This window comes from Hyperoodon ampullatus, assembly GCF_949752795.1.
Source record: "Hyperoodon ampullatus genome assembly, chromosome: 4".
Lineage (NCBI taxonomy): Eukaryota > Metazoa > Chordata > Mammalia > Artiodactyla > Ziphiidae > Hyperoodon > Hyperoodon ampullatus.
This window is the reverse complement of record NC_136917.1, coordinates 49344993-49362666: the sequence shown is the minus strand read 5'-3', so window position 1 is coordinate 49362666 and position 17674 is coordinate 49344993. Positions and strand designations below refer to the sequence as shown.

Here is a 17674-nt window from a genome sequence, read left to right as displayed (position 1 = left end):
TTCTTGCCTGCCCATCCTGGGAAGGGATGGAATTACAGAGGGAATGATGATAAACCACAGGGAATACAGGGAGCATGTGAAGATCTTTCATCATCTGAGTCACAAAGGAAACTGGTATCTGGGCCCTGGGGAGCTATTGACAAGGTACAAGCAGGAGGGGGTTATGCTATGTGTTGCCATTTGGGGGCAATGAAAGCTCACATCAGAGTAGAAAGGGAGAGATTGAAGAGAGGAGACCAGTTAGGAACTACAGCAAATACTGCAGGTGAGCAGCAAATTGTGTAAGATTAACTCACCTTCATGTTTAAGTTAAGAACAGGGAAACATAAAACTTCACACTCTGTCCATTTTCAAATAGAGTTCAGTGTATAGAATTGTTGATCTAATGGGAGAGCAAAGGAGACATCTGTCTGGGGTTCTTTAAGACTCAAGACATTCTTTCCCAGGACCTTCAACCATCATTTTCTTGATCCCACCCCCAGCCCTGGAGGCAGGAATCACCCTAGGCATCGCCGAAAGCCTGCCCGGGGTGGCTGGGCTCTCTGTGGGCTGCATTCGCAGGGACCTGGCCCAGAACATAATCCAAGGTTACCACTGGAAGGCTTTTGCAGGCAAGGCGAAGGAAGGAAGAGAGGGAAGAGGGTGGACCTTCCACCTGGGCAGCAGTCAGGGTGGCCATTCTGAGCCTAACATTTAGCCTCCCATCTAGAATGTCTAGACTAACCTCTGGGTAATGCTTGAATCCCCTGTGATTACTAGCAACAGCAACAACATTAATAGTAATAACCAACCTTTGCAGAAGGTTTCATATGTACTTGGCACAGAGCTTCACACTTTTCATACATTATCTCCCTTTCTGCTCACCACAACCTTCTGATATGACTGCTCTCCTTACCTCTGCTTCACAGATGAGAAAACTGACGTCACCTGCCTCGGGTCGCTGGGCTAGGGAGGACAAATCCCAGGTGTGATTCTGCATGTTTCTCAACCCAGTCACCCAGTGTCACAGTTACCCACCGACTCACATCCCCCCACATTCCTGCCAAGGCACTGTCCACCTGGGCTCAGCCCACCTGGCTCTCTTCTTAGTTCAGACTTCTGGAGAGTTCCTATATACAGTGAACCTAATAATATGGTCTTAAGCGGCCACCACTCTTCCAGGACTGCCCTCCAGAGCCCCAGAGAACAAGTCTGCCCCACCTTCCTTCTTCCCCCATCCCCATGAGCCCTTCTGCTCTTGGAGATGGTTGTCATAGACAGGATTAATAGCCCCCTCCTTCGTGTGTGGTTGTTCCTCTGAATTCGGGCTGTTAGTTAATCCCTCTGCAGTGCACCTGCTGTGTGCCCATTACGGTACTGGGCACTGGGCAGCAGTGGCAGATATTAAATCAGGCATCATCCCTACTCTCACTGTTCACACTTTAAGGGAGGACGCTGAACAAATTGTCTGCTCTGGAGGCTATAACAGGGTGACCTTACCTGTGCAGGAAGGCAGGATGGGCCTCCTGGAGGAAGTGGCCTCTAAACCAATTGTCAAAAAATAAGTGGGCACTCTCGGGGGAGTAGGGGAGATTTTAAATAATAACAATAGTCAATTCTGTATGTGTCAGGAACTGTTCTAAACAGTCCATATAACACCTCACTGGATCTTCATGGCAGCCCTGTAAGGTGTAGGTATTGTTATTATCCCCACTATTCAGATGAGGTGACACAGAGAAGTGAAGTAACTTGCCCAGGGTCACACAGCTAATAGGGGATAGTGGTTGGAGAACAAGCCATGCAGAGGAAACACCACAAGCAAAGAGTAATGGGGTAGGGCCTCAGATATTGAAAATAGGTAAGAAATAGTAAAAAAAAAAAAAAAAAAAAAAAAAGTAATATTTTTTTTTTTTTTTTTTTTTTTTTTTTTTTTTTTTTTTTTTTTCCGGTACGCGGGCCTCTCACTGCTGTGGCCCCTCCCATTGCGGAGCACAGGCTCCAAATGCGCAGGCTCAGCGGCCATGGCTCATGGGCCCAGCCGCTCCGCGGCATGTGGGATCCTCCCGGACCGGGGCACGAACCCGCGTCCCCTGCATTGGCAGGCGGACTCCCAACCACTGCGCCACCAGGGAAGCCCAAAGTAATATTTTTTTTAAACTCCATTGAACAGAACAAAGATAAATACATACTCTGTTCCCATTAGTGCAGCCTGAGGCCTCTACTGACGATTTTCTGATTCTTTAATCACACTAAGACTTCTGTGGGCTGATTGTCAACCTAATCCTTGCCTTTCTGAATAGGGATGCTATTCAGTCTCATCTCTTGAATCCTACACAGGTTACTTTTGTTTGACTGGTGGGGAGGGGAGCAGATGGCACATAGATCATTAATCACAATGTACCGATTTACAAAACTTCAGTTTACAGAGTGCTGTCACTTTTCACAGACATTGTAAAATTTGAGTCTCACAACAGGCCTGAGAGGTAGATAGGGCAGTTACCATCACCCCACTTCAGTGTTGAGGAAATTGAGGCTCAGAGGCATGAGGCAACTTGCCCAAGGCCACACAGCCAGTAAGTGTGGAGCTGGACCTCGAGCCCGGGGCTTTTGGCTCTAGTTCCTATGCTTTCTCCTCTACACCAAAATACAGCATACAGTGGGGGCCAGAAAGATGCAAACCTGGCACCTATGACCTCCAGCAAGTTCCTTAACCTCTCTAGGGCTCAGAGTTTCTTGTCAGTAAAACTGTGATAAGAAGAGCTCCTACCACATGGGGTTGTTGCAAAGATTAAATAACGTAATAGGCAGAGTGTTAGGCATGGAGAACCTTCCCACAGTGGAATATCATACAGCACAATGAATGAACACAATGACAGGCAATGATATGGATAAACCTTAGCAGTATCATGGTAAAGGAAAAAGTCACAAAAGATTACCTATAGCATTATGCCATTTTAATAAAGTTTAAAACAACTAAAATTTTGTATGGGTATATCTAGTTGCAATCTACAAGGGAAAGCAAGGATGTGTTGAATACAGCATTCAGGATGGCAGTTAGGTTGGAGGGGGAAGCAGAAGCATGGGATCATAGTTAGATGATGATATCATCTGGATTCAGGCTTTTGCTTTGAATGGTAGATTTGTGGGTACTTACTACATTAGCAAAAATAACTGATTACATAAATAAATAACTAAATAAAAGTGGAGCATGCATGGACCAGTGATGAGTGTCTCATGAAGCAAGGATTAGGATTAACCGAAGTTTTGTCCACATGAAGTCCTAATTTATAAAAAGAAATAAAAGTGTTAGGCCCAGAGCCCAGATTGTAAGAAGTGTTCAATAAATGTTCACTGCCATCCTTGGATATCTTTATTATGATGTGCATTATTCACAAACCCCTAGCCAGACATCTTCAATGTCTGTCCCAGGCTATTGGTGAGATGGGTCCTCAAACTCAGACTTCTCAGAAGCAGAAAGCCCAGCCCCATCTAGGCTTCAGACCATGCACCCATCCTATGAATGGGCACCATTGGGGAATGGTCGTGAGGGACTTACTCACTGCTGGTTCCATCAAGCTTTGGAGGTAGGGAACCTCTGTTAGAAGAAGGCGGCAAGAAGGAATTATGATGCAGCAACTGGAAGTTTAGGCCTTAGACTTAGGTCTAGGTTTGAATCTTGGTTCTGCTTGCCATGTGCCTTTTGACAAACAACTGTGCCTCTCTGAGCCTCATTTGGTTCATGTGTAAAACAGAGGGTGAAGAACAGCAACTACCTCACAGGGCCATTATGAGAATTAAATGAGGCAGTCCATGCAAAATGCTTAGCATAACATCTTGAACATGACTTAAGAGCTCAAAAATACGACCTGCCTTTATCGCTGGGTATCCCAGGCCACTCCTTTTAGTGAAGGAGATGATAGGGACTGCCGCAAATGGAAACAGCTGCCATCTTGTGTGTGAGGCGTGAGCATGTGTGTGTCACAGTTTTCCACTTCCTCCTGGAACCATTTCCTTTGTGAGCTAAACAGGGAGGAATCTGCACACAAAGGAACAATTCTGGGAGAGCCCAGTCCCACAGCCAAAACTTATTTCCTCGGAAGTCAGTGGCTTGCCCCACCCCCTCCTGTCTGGAAATGTCTTGATGAGAGGGAGCTACCGCTTCCCTGGCCGCCCAGGGCTGAGAAACAAGGTGTCCAGAACGAGAGCTGTCCTGGTGGATGACAAGACCTGGGCAGAGCTGCTGCTCAAAAGGCCATTAAGATGCAGGGTGTTTCCCTGAGCCTGTCACCCTGGCCTGATGATTCCCAGGAAGTGAGTCACCCCAAAACATCCCCACAACCTGCTTCCCCACTGACCTGCAACCTCCCTGACCTCTTGCCTCCCTGTCTTCCTGAAACGAGTACATCAGAGAATTGTGCTACAGAGGAACGTGTCCATCCCCAGTAAAAATCCCTACAGTTTACAAACTGTTACCCCACCATTCCCCGTTTCCCCTCCCACAAACCTGCACGTGGGGATTCTAAATCCCTTCTTAACAGAAGAGGAAAATGATGCTCAGAGGGGCTGACTGACTTACCCCAGATTCCACACTAGCAAGTAGGAGGAGTGAGAACCCAAACCAGATACTCTCCTACCAAATCCCAAATCTTCCACTCTTCTTTACCACTTCCCTAAGGATTCTGGGTTTCTCTCCCAGGGAGTCAAACTGTACTATTTTCTTCAGCATGAAGGATATTCAGTTTCCTGCATAAGCTGTAATTAACACACACAAAAGCCTTTCAAGGTGACCTCGCCACCCCCTCTGCCTCCCTCACACAGGAGCTATATTTAACTCCTGGAAGGCAGTCAGCACAAGGCAGTGGCTTTGCAGCTGGGTTTCTTTGCTGCTCCTTTTTCATTCTTTTCCAGCCCACATGAACCATGGTCTTCCCTGTATGCTCTGGGACAACAGGAAGTGTTTGTTTTAGTGATCAACAATGCTAGTCCAACCAGTGAGGTCCCCTCCAACGTCCTGCCCACTGTTTGGCCTTCATTTGGACTCAGAGAAGTGCTTGTAAATTCAGAGGAAGGAAGTGAAACATCTCCATGGCCCCAGATGGGTAGATCTGCAGTAACTTGGAAGAGACTGTGGGCAGGGGAAGGAGAGATTTCTGTACCCACGAAGTGAAGGGGCAATTCCACCCGCCTCACCTGTGTGACTGAGGGCCTCTCTGCAGTTAACCCAGGGCTTAACATAGATGGAAGCAGCATCCTGAAGGAGCACTGGGAGAGGCATCTCTAAGTAGCCTCAGTAGTCTTCCCATTCTGCATTCCTCAGTTCCCACCCCTGTAAGAATTAAATTATGGATTTCATTAATAATTATGTAAATAACACATGTAAATCTCTTGAAGCAAGGTATGACATATAATAGTAAAGGAAGAGTAATGCAAATAGCTAATATTTATTCAGTACTTACTATGTGCCAGACACTGTTTAAGGCACATTCTCATGTTCTAGGGCCCATTCCCACTGCTGAGGTAGATATGCTCATAGGTCACCAATGATGTGCACTGGGTGGTTATATAAGTGTCCTAAAGGTGCACAGCTAGAAAATGGGGAAAAAGACTTGAACTCAAGTAGTTCATATATTAATGTTAATTATTACCATTTATTTGTTAGGGTTAAAATCCACCAATTACAAAATACCCATCAGTAAACCAACTGGCAGCCATATTCACACAAGGGTTACAAGTTCAACCAAATAGGGTTTGAGGAGCTTAGCCACATGAGAAATTGGGCTTCTGCTCCCTTTTGTGCCCTGGGGCTTTTTGTTACCTGTGGGGTTTTTTTTTTTTCGAGCATCTTCTTACTATCCTGAGTCACCATGAGGACAGACATGGTTTTAAAATCACATTGACTAGCTGTTAGACTTTATCAAGTCTTAGGAAAACTTTGCTTCAAGAATTCACTCATTCCACAAATACTTAAGCACCTATTCTGTGTCAGGCACCAGAAGACGCTGGCACTATTCCTACCCTCAAGGAGTTAAGGCTCAGGTGGGGGAAACTGACATTAATCAGAGAAATACAGACTTAAATACAGCCATCCTTTGGTATCTGCAGGGAACTGATTCCAGGACCCTCGCAGCTACCAAAATCCTCGGATGCTCAAGTCCCTCACAGTCAGTCCCATGGGTCTTGCATCCATGGGTTTTGCATCCAGGGATCCGGAAGACCAGTGAAAAGTGTAACATTTCACCATGATAAGTACCACAGGGAGAGTGATGCTATGTCAGCATAAAATAGAGGGAATGTATGTGGTCAAGAGGACAGGGAAGGTTTCCGTGAGGAAGTCATGAGTGAGTAGAGGATTGAAGGGGGCCATTACTGGTTAGCAGAAGGGAATTCTGACAGGAAGAGGGAACAGCATATGCAAAGACCTGGGGTTAAGAGGCTGAGGAACATAGCATAAAGCAGCCTGGAGGGAGGTCTGTCTGGAAGGGCCTGCAGGGTTGGAAGCCACAGAAAAGGCTCCTCTTTCCTTCCTTCCTCCTACCCAACTATTGAGACCACACCTGCTAAGTATACTGCTTTCCTTTCCAAGGTCAGTTACCGCCCCAGTGCTATAATAGGTCATACCTCATTAATGTGCTAGCTTGTTTAAACAGTATACTAAAAGTCATCTCTAAAATCATGATCAAAAAATTTTTAAGTAATGCACTGGTTCTTTCTCCAGGTAAGGAGCCCTTATGAGATGGAAACTGGGTTATTTTGTGGTTGGGAAATGAGAAAGGAAATTTGAGTGAACCAAAAGAAAAACTGCATATCCTTCATAAAACCACATTCTGACAACTCTTCCTATTTCCATTTTTAAATCATGCTGGTTGCATTTTCTCTGACTTTGATAACAAAGAAGGATGAGTTATCTTTGTCCTAAAGAGGCTTGTCAAGTAGTGAAATGGGGAAAAGAGAAATTGGTTTCGTCCTACTGCTTTGCATTTAATGAAATTGTAACTTGCAAGCTGTTTCCAAGAATTTTTGTGAACTCCAGAGACTAAAAGGTGCCCAGGAATGAGATCACAAGTCAAAGTGCCCACCGGCTAGCTTGGTAGGAGCCCAAACAGGGTTTATTATTCCTGTGGTTTGCTGAAGATGAATTATTCACTTGACTTTTGTCATGGAAATTAGAGTTATTACCTTTGAGATCTCTAAATAAATCGGACCTTCCTTTCACTAGAACCCAATACTGGCTGTGATGAAGGCCTTTTGCTTAAAGGTTTCACTTAGGCTGCACCAGGGATGCGATCCTGAAAACAAGTGGCAGTGCTTTTTGTCTGTAGCTTAAATTTCTGCTCTCTACCACCTCATGTTGATTTCACTTAGGTGGGGAGGGTGGAGGAGCAGAGAGAAAACTGATCTTAGTCTTAGCTGGGTATTCACCAGGAACAATACACAGAGAGTGGTCTAATCTTAGATATATTTCTAAGTAGGTTTCTAATTTTATTTGGCAAACTTTTTTGCATCCCAGAGAACAACTATCACCCCTCTCGGGTTTCTGTGCCTGTCTATCCCACTTGGTAAAAGAGTGAAGACTTATAAACAATGATTAGACCATTTCTTCCTGGTTTTTCCTCACTGGAATTCACTGTACCTCCCTAAGGCTCAACTAAACCAAACAAGATCTGTGAAATGTATTCATGGTTCTAAATAAAATCTAGTCATAACAGGCAACCCTGTCCTGATGCCCTTAGCTGCCCACAGAGAGCAGAGATGACCTGGACCAGGAGCAAAGGTGGGAGGGGGGTGGGGTAGGAATTGGTGAAGGAGATTTTTCCTGACTGGGGACGGCAGGGACAGGATTCTGGGTTGCATTATTGCCCCTCCAACTGAAAGATGCTGTCCCTCCACGTGGCATGGAGGGGGCCCCTGGGATGGGAGCACTCTGAGGAAGAGGGCCCTACCACCTCCGACCGCCATAACCACCTGTGCTCAGTGTCAGGCCCAGGGCTGTGAACAGTCCACGTGGTGGGGCTTACAGAGTCCCACAATGTCCTCTTGCCCCAGGAACCCCCCTCCCTTGTGCCTAGCACCACACCTGAATCTGCTGGGAGATTACATACAAATGAAGGAAACACCATTGAGTGCACTGAGCACCATATGTATCTTTTTATTTCATCTCTCCAGTGACCATGTGCAGCAGCTACTGTTTTACCCCCACTGTTTACAGATGAAGAACTGGACGCTAAGGAAAGTTAAGATATTTCCCCACAGCGGAAAATGGCAGAGCTGGGAGGGGGACCCGGATTGTGCACAGCCTGTGCTCTCAGCCACTCTTCTGTGACTTATCTAAGCATCAAGCCTAGGGTAAATTTAACACTAGATACTCATTTTCAATTAGTTGTGTGACCGTTGCTAAGTCAAATAAGTTAAGCTAAGTCTTGAATCCTCACTTTCCACATCTTTAAAATTAGAGGGTTGGACTAGGTCATCAAAATATTGTGTTCAACGAATAGATGCTTGTTGGGCATCTACTATGATTGAAACACAGATTAAGATGTGCCCTCATAAAGCCTGTTACAACAACTATAGCAAATCTGTTGCTAAATACTATCTGGTCAATACTCGGGAGTTTGCATAGTTCTGGGGAATATTAGGAAGCAGCAACAACGATAATATGGCCTCATTGATGAGTGCTGGCTCCAGGCACAGCACCAAACAAAGTGCTTTGCAAGCATGACCTTACCTAGTTCTCCCAGCCTAGGAGACTGGGATCCTATTCTCACTTTACAGATGAGAAAACCATGGCTCAGAGTTCTCTAATGTGCCCATCTTTGTATAGCTCGGAAGTGGCAGCACAAGAATTCCAATTCACAGAGGTCTCACCCCAAAGCCCTAATCACTGTGCTCTTCTAAGCAAGACTCCACGTTCCAGCTAGTTGCAATCTTCTGTAGGGGCTCTTATTCCCACCTTGACTCTCAGTTATTTCAGAAGGGGATAGCTAATGATAATTTTTTAAGGAATGAGGGAGGTCTTCCCACATTCTTTATATTCACAGCCATGCCCTCTAGTATGTTTTCTGGTGGAGTATTTTTCAGAGGTTGAAACTTGGAATCACCTGGAGGTGCAGATTCCTGGGTCCCAGTACAAGGCCTACTGAATCAGACTCTCAGATAGGAGGTCCAGGAATCTGCACTTCCAGCAAACCCCCTGGGAGAGGGTATGACCATTTGTCATAAGCATTATATCATTATATGCATATGATTTCTCTCCAAATTAAATTCTTTGATGGTTTAAGTCCCTGTGGTTTGAATTCTCTGGTGTTAAAGATGAAGGTGCCATCAAAGGCACATCTGTATTCACCACACCTGAAAGCTAGCTGGAGAGTTCTGTATTGTCTTTAAAGAGTGGAGCGCTGGCTGGAAGCTTTCTTGTAACCATGATGTATAAGTTTCTCCCTGGGATGACATTCCACTGGTAAGTCAGGTATCAGCTTTGAGTCACTTGTTTTTCTTCTCTGAGATCTACACACTTAGGGCTCTAAAGTTCAATGGGCCCAGTGGAGAAAGGCCCACTGAGCAGGATTTCAGCCCCACAATAAGGGTCTCTAATCCATCCAGTGAGAGGACCTCCAGGTCAGGAGCCCCAGTGAAGTCATGACCCAGCTCAGCAGGCAGGCTTTGAGGGACCACCCGCCTCCTCCCTGCTCCACCTGGCCTCCCCTTCTCTGAGCCCAAGTCCTCTGGTGGAGGATTCAGGCACAGGGGTGCAAGCTTTGAAGTCAGAGAGCCTGGCCTTACAGCTTACTGGCTGGGTGACCTCACTTCTCTAAGCCTCCGTTTCCTCCCGCTTAGAACATAGATAGAGAGACTTGTGTGGTTTGTGAGGATTAAATGAGATAATGTGCATTAACTGCCCAGCACAATGGTAACTGCTCAGCTCAAGGAAGGATTCTTGCCCATTAATGCTACAAGCTGAGCTTTCTCCCAGGGCTCACACTCCCTCTGCCAACTGTACTTTAGGATCGCTATGTAACTCTCCTGCCGCCACCTGCTGCCTGCCAGTTCCCAGGCTGCAGAAACCAGTGCCACTAGGGCCAGGCAGCTCCTGACTCCCCATGTGCTGCTCCCAGATTACTCAGCTCCCTCCTTTGCTCTGTTTGGACTTTTGTGATCACAACTCGGTTAAACGAAAAACACTTAGAAGTCAAGGGCCCATGTCAGGAATCCCACCAAGGACCAGGAAAAACAAAAACAAAAAAAGGTGTTACAAAGCTTGGGTACTAAGACTCATGTTTTTAAATGCAGAGAACTCACTCAGAAACTAGTTGTTCTTACTTTAGAAGCAGGAGAGCTTTTAGAAGCCAGAATGTTGCCCACAAGGCACTTGCTGATAGCAGCAAGAAATCCTTGGAAACTCACAGCCAAAAAAAAGAAAGAAAGGAAGGGCAGCAGGGAGGGAGGGAGGGAAAGACAGACAGACAGACTGACTGACTGATGTAAGGAATACAAAAAGCTTAGCAATCTGAGGTCATTTATTGAAGGATAGCAATTCTCAGAAAGGTGTGGCTGGGGATAGGGATGCTTTGGGGGGTCCCCAAGGTCAAACCTACTTTTATATGGTACTAAGACCTTATATGCCCTCTTCACTCTCATTGTCTTATGGGTACACAGTAGAGTTTTCCAAAGGTTACATAATGTGTGATGATGTGGTAACTCTGAAGGTTAATGGAATGTGTGACTATATACTTTTGTGTTTTAAGTTTTTCTCAGTTTTAAGTGTTAATAAACTCAATACTGATAGATATAACCCCCACAAAACAAAAGCTCTTTGGGGGTCTTCAATAATTGTTAAAAGTGTAGAGGAATCCTGAGTCCAGAAAGTTTCAGAACCACTGGTTAGAGAGATAAACGGCCACTGCATTCTATAGCCTTGACACTCCTAAATAATAGCAGGGTAGCGTCATGGATTTTCAAACATGAACCATGGCTGCAGGCCACAAGAAAGCTCTCATGGTTACCCTCTGGTGCCTTCCTTAATAGCATTTTCCACAGCCTCCCTGGTGAGTAATGAGAGGGAGAGAGAGAGAGAGGGGGAGGGAGAGAGAGAGACAGAATGCCACTGGAACAATATCTTACTCATTTTCTAATTCCCCCAAGTGGCCAGACTGGCACATAATTAGAGCAAATCAGGACATATTTTGGAATACAGTTAACTGACTTTTGGTGTGTCTATTGGTGCCAGAGAGGTTTGTGTTTCCATTTGAAAAGATTTCCTCCAAAACAGATAAAACTTGGCTAAAATGATTTTAAATGATTTCCTACTTCAAAGAGAGAGCTGTCCCTCCAGAACCCTCGCCCAGTGGCACTGCAGGGGCTCCGGCCCTGGAGGGAGCAGGGCCTCGAGGCCCCTCACGTGGGCTGTGGAGTGAGGCCTGGAGGTGTACAACACAGCAGCTCCAGGAATCACGCAAACTTGGGATCAGCCTGGATCCTCCTCTTTCAAGCTGTGCAACTGTCCCACGGCTTCCCTCAGCCTCAACGTCATCTCCTAGAAAACAGGTGTCCCAGTAGGACCTACTCACAGGCGTGTTGGGGGGATGAGATGAAACATGGTGTGGAAAGCCCCTACCTCAGGGCCCAGAGGTAGAGAGAGCCCACGAGGTGGTAGCTGTCAGTATCAGCCTTGAGCTCATTTCCAGCAAATCTGAGGTGATGTTGGAATGGCACAGAGAGATTACGACATCACATTTTTCCAACAAGTGCCACTCTCTGTACATAAAATTTCTATTTTTTAAAAAAGTGGTCATCTCTCCATCCCCTCTCTCATCTAACATACATAGAGCACCCACTCTGAGCAGGCCCCATAATAGATGCTAAGAAAGCTGAGATTCATAGTACCGTTCACACTTGCCAGAGCCTCACGGCCTCTCCCTCCTCCTGAGGGAGACAGATATTCACATCTCACAGCACAGATCAGCATGGCAGATACTATAATGACAGTAATCATAGCTGACTTGTGGTAAGATTTACTATGTTCAGGGCAAGGCAGCTTCCACACGTGGCAATATTAATCCTCACAGCAACCCTATGAGGCGGTGCTGTTATTTCACCACCTTACAGAGAGGGAAACTGAGTCATAGGTTAAGTAACTTGCCAAAGGTCCACAGCTGATGAATAATCGAGCCTGAACGTGAACCCAGGAAATCTGGCTCCAGGAGTGATTCTCTTATGCACCATGTTACAGCCCCTCTTACACATCCAGACCTGTAGCTGCAAGTCAGAGTCTCACCATTTCCTCAGGAGGGCCCTGGTGGGGAGAAGCACGTGGAGTTGGGAGTCAAGAGATTGGGGCTTAAATCTTGGCTCTTCTGCTTGTCTGTGTAACTTCAAGCAAGTTACTTATCTTCTCTGAACCTCAGTTGCTTCACCTAAAAAATGGGCATGATCATTGGACCAATCTCAAAACTTGGCAGGATCCTATAAAATACTGCAAAGCCATCTAGTGCCATGGTTTAAAGTATAGAGTGAGGGAACCAGATTCAGTTGAAGCTTTGCTGGCTGTGTGGCACTGGAGAAGTTGTTTAAACTCTGAGCCGTAGCTGTATCCTCCATATAATGGAGATAATAAAATGTACGCTATGAGATTTAAATAAGACAATAAGTATGAAAGGACTTAGCACAGCTCGGAATACTTATTCAACACACGTCAGCTCATATTATTAGGCACAAGTGACTGGCAAGTTGCAAAGGAGGACAATACTACTACTGTAAAGAAGCTGGTCTTCAGCTCTAAGGCAAACCAAGTCCCAAGATACTGCTTTGGGACAGGGAGACATTGATGACATCATGGTCTTGGCATGCTCCAGTCTTTTTAAAGGACTCTGTGCTCTAGGATTTTGCAGCTCCGTGTGGTCTCAGACCAGCACCATCAGTTTTAGCTGGGAGCTTGTCAGCAATGCAGAATCTCAGGCCCCACACCAGACCTCCTGAGTCAGAATCTGCATTTTGACAAGATCCCCTGGTAATTCCTATATACACTTAAGTTTGAGAAACACTGGTGTAGCATGGAAAAAAGAAGAGCAACAAGAGTTTTGGGCCAGGGGTGGGAAGGGTTAATGTTTAGTTTGGCTCCTGTCAAGCCACCGGAAACAGAAGGTTCCAGAGATTGAAGGGTATGGACTGATGGGACAGGAAGGCTTCCTTCCTGCCTTGTGTCCTGGACAGCCAGGGCTCCTGCCTGGGACCTGCACTGACCCTCGAGCTGCAGTGAGGAAGGACCCCTAGACCTGCAAAGCAGAGGGCAGGCTGGGACAAAGAGAGGGCTAAGTGCCTCCGCTCAGGCTACCTGGGAGGTTCAGTCCTCAGGCCAAGCCCAGAATGAGGTCTGAGGCAGAGTGAGGAGGCCGGAAAAACGTCACAGTTAACTGAGCAGAGCTCTCCCCAGGGAGGCTGGTGGCCAGCGCTGGGACAGCTGTGTGAGGGCCTCCGAGGTCTCCCTGTTGCCCTGGGCCCCGTCCTCTGGCCCCTGCTTCCCTGGGTCCTGGAGGGTGGGGGCGGGCCCCGATCCTGGACATAGAGCCATGACCATGCTCCATGGGCCTTCCTCCTCAGTGCTGGAGCAGCTGCTCCCCGAGCTCACAGGGCTGCTCAGCCTCCTGGACCATGAGTACCTCAGCGACACCACCCTGGAGAAGAAGATGGCTGTGGCCTCCATCCTGCAGAGCCTGCAGCCCCTCCCAGGTCAGCCATCAGCACTCCGCCCAGAGCTCCTCGAGAGCCCTCAGGAACTCCCCAGGGCCTGCTGGCAGGAGGAAGCCTAAACCGCACAGCATGGCATTCACCTCTCTTCATGGTTTAGCCAGCATCCCCATCCACTCCAGCCCTTCTCCACCACAGCCCTGACTGTGCTCTTTGTCCTCCTCCATCCCCAGCCCTCTACAAACTCACACAACACACATGCCACGCACACTCGTGTACACACTGCTACCACACTCACACGCACAAAACATGCTCTCACGTAGACCTCACATAGTAACAAAGACACATCGCACACAACACACCCCACATGCTCTCTCACATGCAACACACTCATATACTCATCACATACACATCACACACTCCTACACTCAGATGCACACTCACACACTCCCTCACCTTTATAAACTGCATACCTGCCCCCATCTCTACTCGTGCCTCCCCCTCTATTCCCCACAGCCTCTCTGCCTCGCTGTGTGCTCAGCAGCAAAGCCTCCTCATCTGTTCCAGCCTTTTCCCCAACCTCAAGTGAGCCCAAGAGATGATATGTGTACATCAAGAGCTCAGGAAACTCTAATGAGCTGTATCATGTCCCGCAGGGTTGAAGGGGTCTGAGTGACATGGGGGGAAGTCACCACTGGGTGACACTGAGCCTCACTTCCCAGCGACAAAAGGGGTCAATGTCATCGGCCACCCTCACAGGACTGTTGGAGGATGAAAGGGGCAGCAAAGCAGTTTGATGACTGTCCCCAAAGCAGCCCCTCTACTCTGTTCTCTATACTGGGCTCTGGGCATCCTTTCACTTGGAGAAGGAGATCCTCAATAACAATGTAAAAAGGGAAGCAAAGTTTGAAAGCAGGGAAATGATTTAGGCTACGCACATGCTTTGCAACCTGAGTGCTGTGTCCTGTGTGGGATAGAAGTCCAAGTGGGCAGGGTGAGCTGGCCGTCCTCAGCCATCAGCAGCGGCCCTGGGCCCCCTCCCTCCTCACTGAGGGCCTGCTCTCCTCCTTCCTCACAGCCAAAGAAGTCTCCTACCTGTATGTGAACACAGCGGACCTCCATTCGGGGCCCAGCTTTGTGGAGTCCCTCTTTGAAGAATTTGGTAAGCAGCCCTCTCCTGACCTCTGCTGGAAGCCGTCCTTTCCCCCACATGCGTGTCCACTGCCCCAGTCTCTGGAACGGTCCCCGGATTGGGCGGGAAAATACCTGCATCTGGGCCTGGCTCTAACATTACAACATTGAGTCACTTTGGGAAAGTCCCTTTGCCTTTCTGGGCCCTGCCAGGTCTGAAAATCTAGACAAATCCGTACAGTTATGGGAAATCATCCCTGAGATCTGAGGAAAGGTAGGGATAAATGCGCAGTACAAAGAAGGCTGACCCATAGGGCGTCATCTCGTCTGCTGCTAACATCCATCTTAGTAGCTACCTGGTCTGTGAGTTGAGTGGTTCCACAGCTCAGCAGTAAATGGAGCTGTGAGGACTAGCAGAGGCGCCAAGGGCGTGGGAGCAGCTGAGCAGTGCTGCGTGCAGGGTGTGTGTGATCCCGGATCTATCCTGAGGGAAGACAGCACTATTCAACACAGGGAGAAAGCTACGGGTCAGATGAGAGGACTTAGAGACTGACAGACTTTGGGAAAACACTATGCCTTCATTACATAACCCTTGAAAGTTTCCAAAGCACTGTACCAAACAGTATTATCCCATTTGATCCTCTCGATAAAACTGGGGGCTAGACAAGGCAGGGATCATTGTGATCACTTTACAGGTAAGAGGGATGAAGTCGCTTGACCAGGGTCACTAATGGAGGAGGTGGTGGAGCTTCCTGACCCCAAATCTAGCCCTCTTCTCACTCTGCCATGTTCATCCTCCACTTTCTCTGTCCCAATGGCCTGACCCTGCATAGACTGTGACCTGAGCGACCTTCGAGACATGACAGAGGACGACGGGGAGTCCTGCAAAGAAGCCACCCCTGAGCCAGCCAAGAGCCCATCTCTGAGACACGTGAGTTCTTACACTCTCAGGCCCTCTGTTCCTCTGGAGGAGGTAAGGAAAGCTCTCCCTGCTAATGCTGGGGACCCTCCTGGGGGTCTCTCTCTTCAGTGTGGTGGTCAAGGGCAGAAAAAGCACTGTGAGAACATTTCAATGACTCATGACATGCTCACTGTGCCCGTGCCAAGCAGGGATAATGCGGTAAACTGACCTGTCCCTTCAGGCCCAAAGGACGTCCCCACCCCAACCTCCGATTTCAGTACCACAGGAAGAGTGATGGGGGAAGCTCTGGGTCACAAGATGGGTGGCCTCTGCCCTCCTCCCTTCTGCTGTGTGGCATATCACTTCCTGTCTCTGAGCCTGAGTTTTCCAGCTACAAAAATGAAGGTCTGGATCATATCTAGGGTTCCTACCCTTTGGTGCCATGGAATTAGGACAAGGGGCCCAAATCACATCAAACATTGTCTGTTAACTGCATAATTCACTAACATCATCACCATAAATGGTACCAACTGTTGACCACTCATGACGTCCTTTCATATTCAGAGACTGCATCCTGCCTTCTAGGAGCTCCCTGTCCCCCAGCCTCCTCCCTGTCACTCTGCCTGCTCCCCTCTGCTCTCCTGGCCTTCTGGGTTTCACACACCTCCTCTGTCCTCCTTCAGGCAGCCGACTTGCCTCCACCGCTCCCCAAAAGGCCTCCACCTGAGGACTACTATGAGGAGGCCCTTCCCCTGGGGCCTGGCAAGGCCCCCGAGTATATCAGCTCCCACAGTAAGTTCTTGTCCCTGAGGGCTGGGGCGTGCGGAGGAGAAGGCTCATCTCCTGAAGCTCCTGTGTGTCCTGCTGGGGCTGGAGCTCCAAGCCTGGCACCATTCAGCCATGCCCCACCTACTGAGGAGGAGCTACCAGAGCACCTGGCTTCTCCAGTGACAGCCTGGGTGGGCTGGTAGGCATGACCTGGGGGTTAGGGGCTTGGGTTCTAGTCCCAGTTCTATGTGACCATGGACAATCCCCTTCCCCTCTCTGGGCCTCTGTTCCCCTACCCTTAAAATAAGAAAGGGGCTAGATACACACATATAAATGCACTAGGATGGAGTTCACAGATGAGTGCTACTGGCTTGAGTACAGGGACTTAACATTACATACAAGAAACTCTATTATGGTTTTTGGATGACGCAGCATGTGTAGTTGAACCTGTATAAGATGTTTGTGTGTTGTTATCCTATCATTCAGCAGCACAGTGGAATATTCTCCAACCACCAAAAAATACATAAGATAGGTCTGTCTGTGCTGATCAGAAATGAATCCCAAGATATATATTGGAAAAAAATCAAAGAGAATACTGCATATAACAAGATCACATTTGTTTTTAAATAGGGTACTCACACGCACATGCATTTAACAGTTTTTCTAGGATATGCAAGAAACCCTTAACAGTATTTTCCTATAGGAAATGAATAGAAATCTGGGTGAAAGGGAACATATTTTCCCATTCATACTCTTCTGTACTGATTGTGCTTTTCACCATGTTGTAGTAAATACACGTAACATAAAATTGACCACTCCAACCATTTTAAAGTGTCCAGTCAGTGGCGTTTAGTGTATTCACAGTGTTGTGCAGCCATCACAGCTACCTAGTTCCCAAACATTTTCATCACTCCAGAAGGAAACCCCATACCCAATAAGCAGTCACTTTCTGTTCCTCTCTCAACCAATCTGTTTTCTCTCTCTATGGATTTGCCTAATCTGAATATTTCATTTAAATAGAATCACACAATATGTGGCCTTTTATGTCTGGATTATTTTATTTAGCATAGTGTTTTCAAGGTTCATCCATGTCATTGCATGTATCAGTACTTCCTTTTTATGGGCAAATAATATTCCATAGTATGGATATACCACATTTTGTTTATCATCTGTCAGTTGATGGACATTTGGGTGTTTCCACCTTTGGGCTATTATGGT

At 47.3% G+C, this 17674-nt stretch overlaps 1 protein-coding gene across 1 annotated transcript in view; it reads left to right on the top strand.

Moving 5' to 3' along the window:
* AFAP1L1 (actin filament associated protein 1 like 1) overlaps nt 1-17674 on the top strand; it is a gene marked incomplete at both ends in the record, with an annotated part of 71672 nt that overhangs the window by 12660 nt on the left and 41338 nt on the right. The window contains 4 exon segments of the mRNA XM_079702380.1: nt 13570-13698; nt 14735-14818; nt 15621-15718; nt 16372-16480. Of these exon segments, the coding sequence (XP_079558506.1) occupies nt 13570-13698; nt 14735-14818; nt 15621-15718; nt 16372-16480 (420 nt within the window).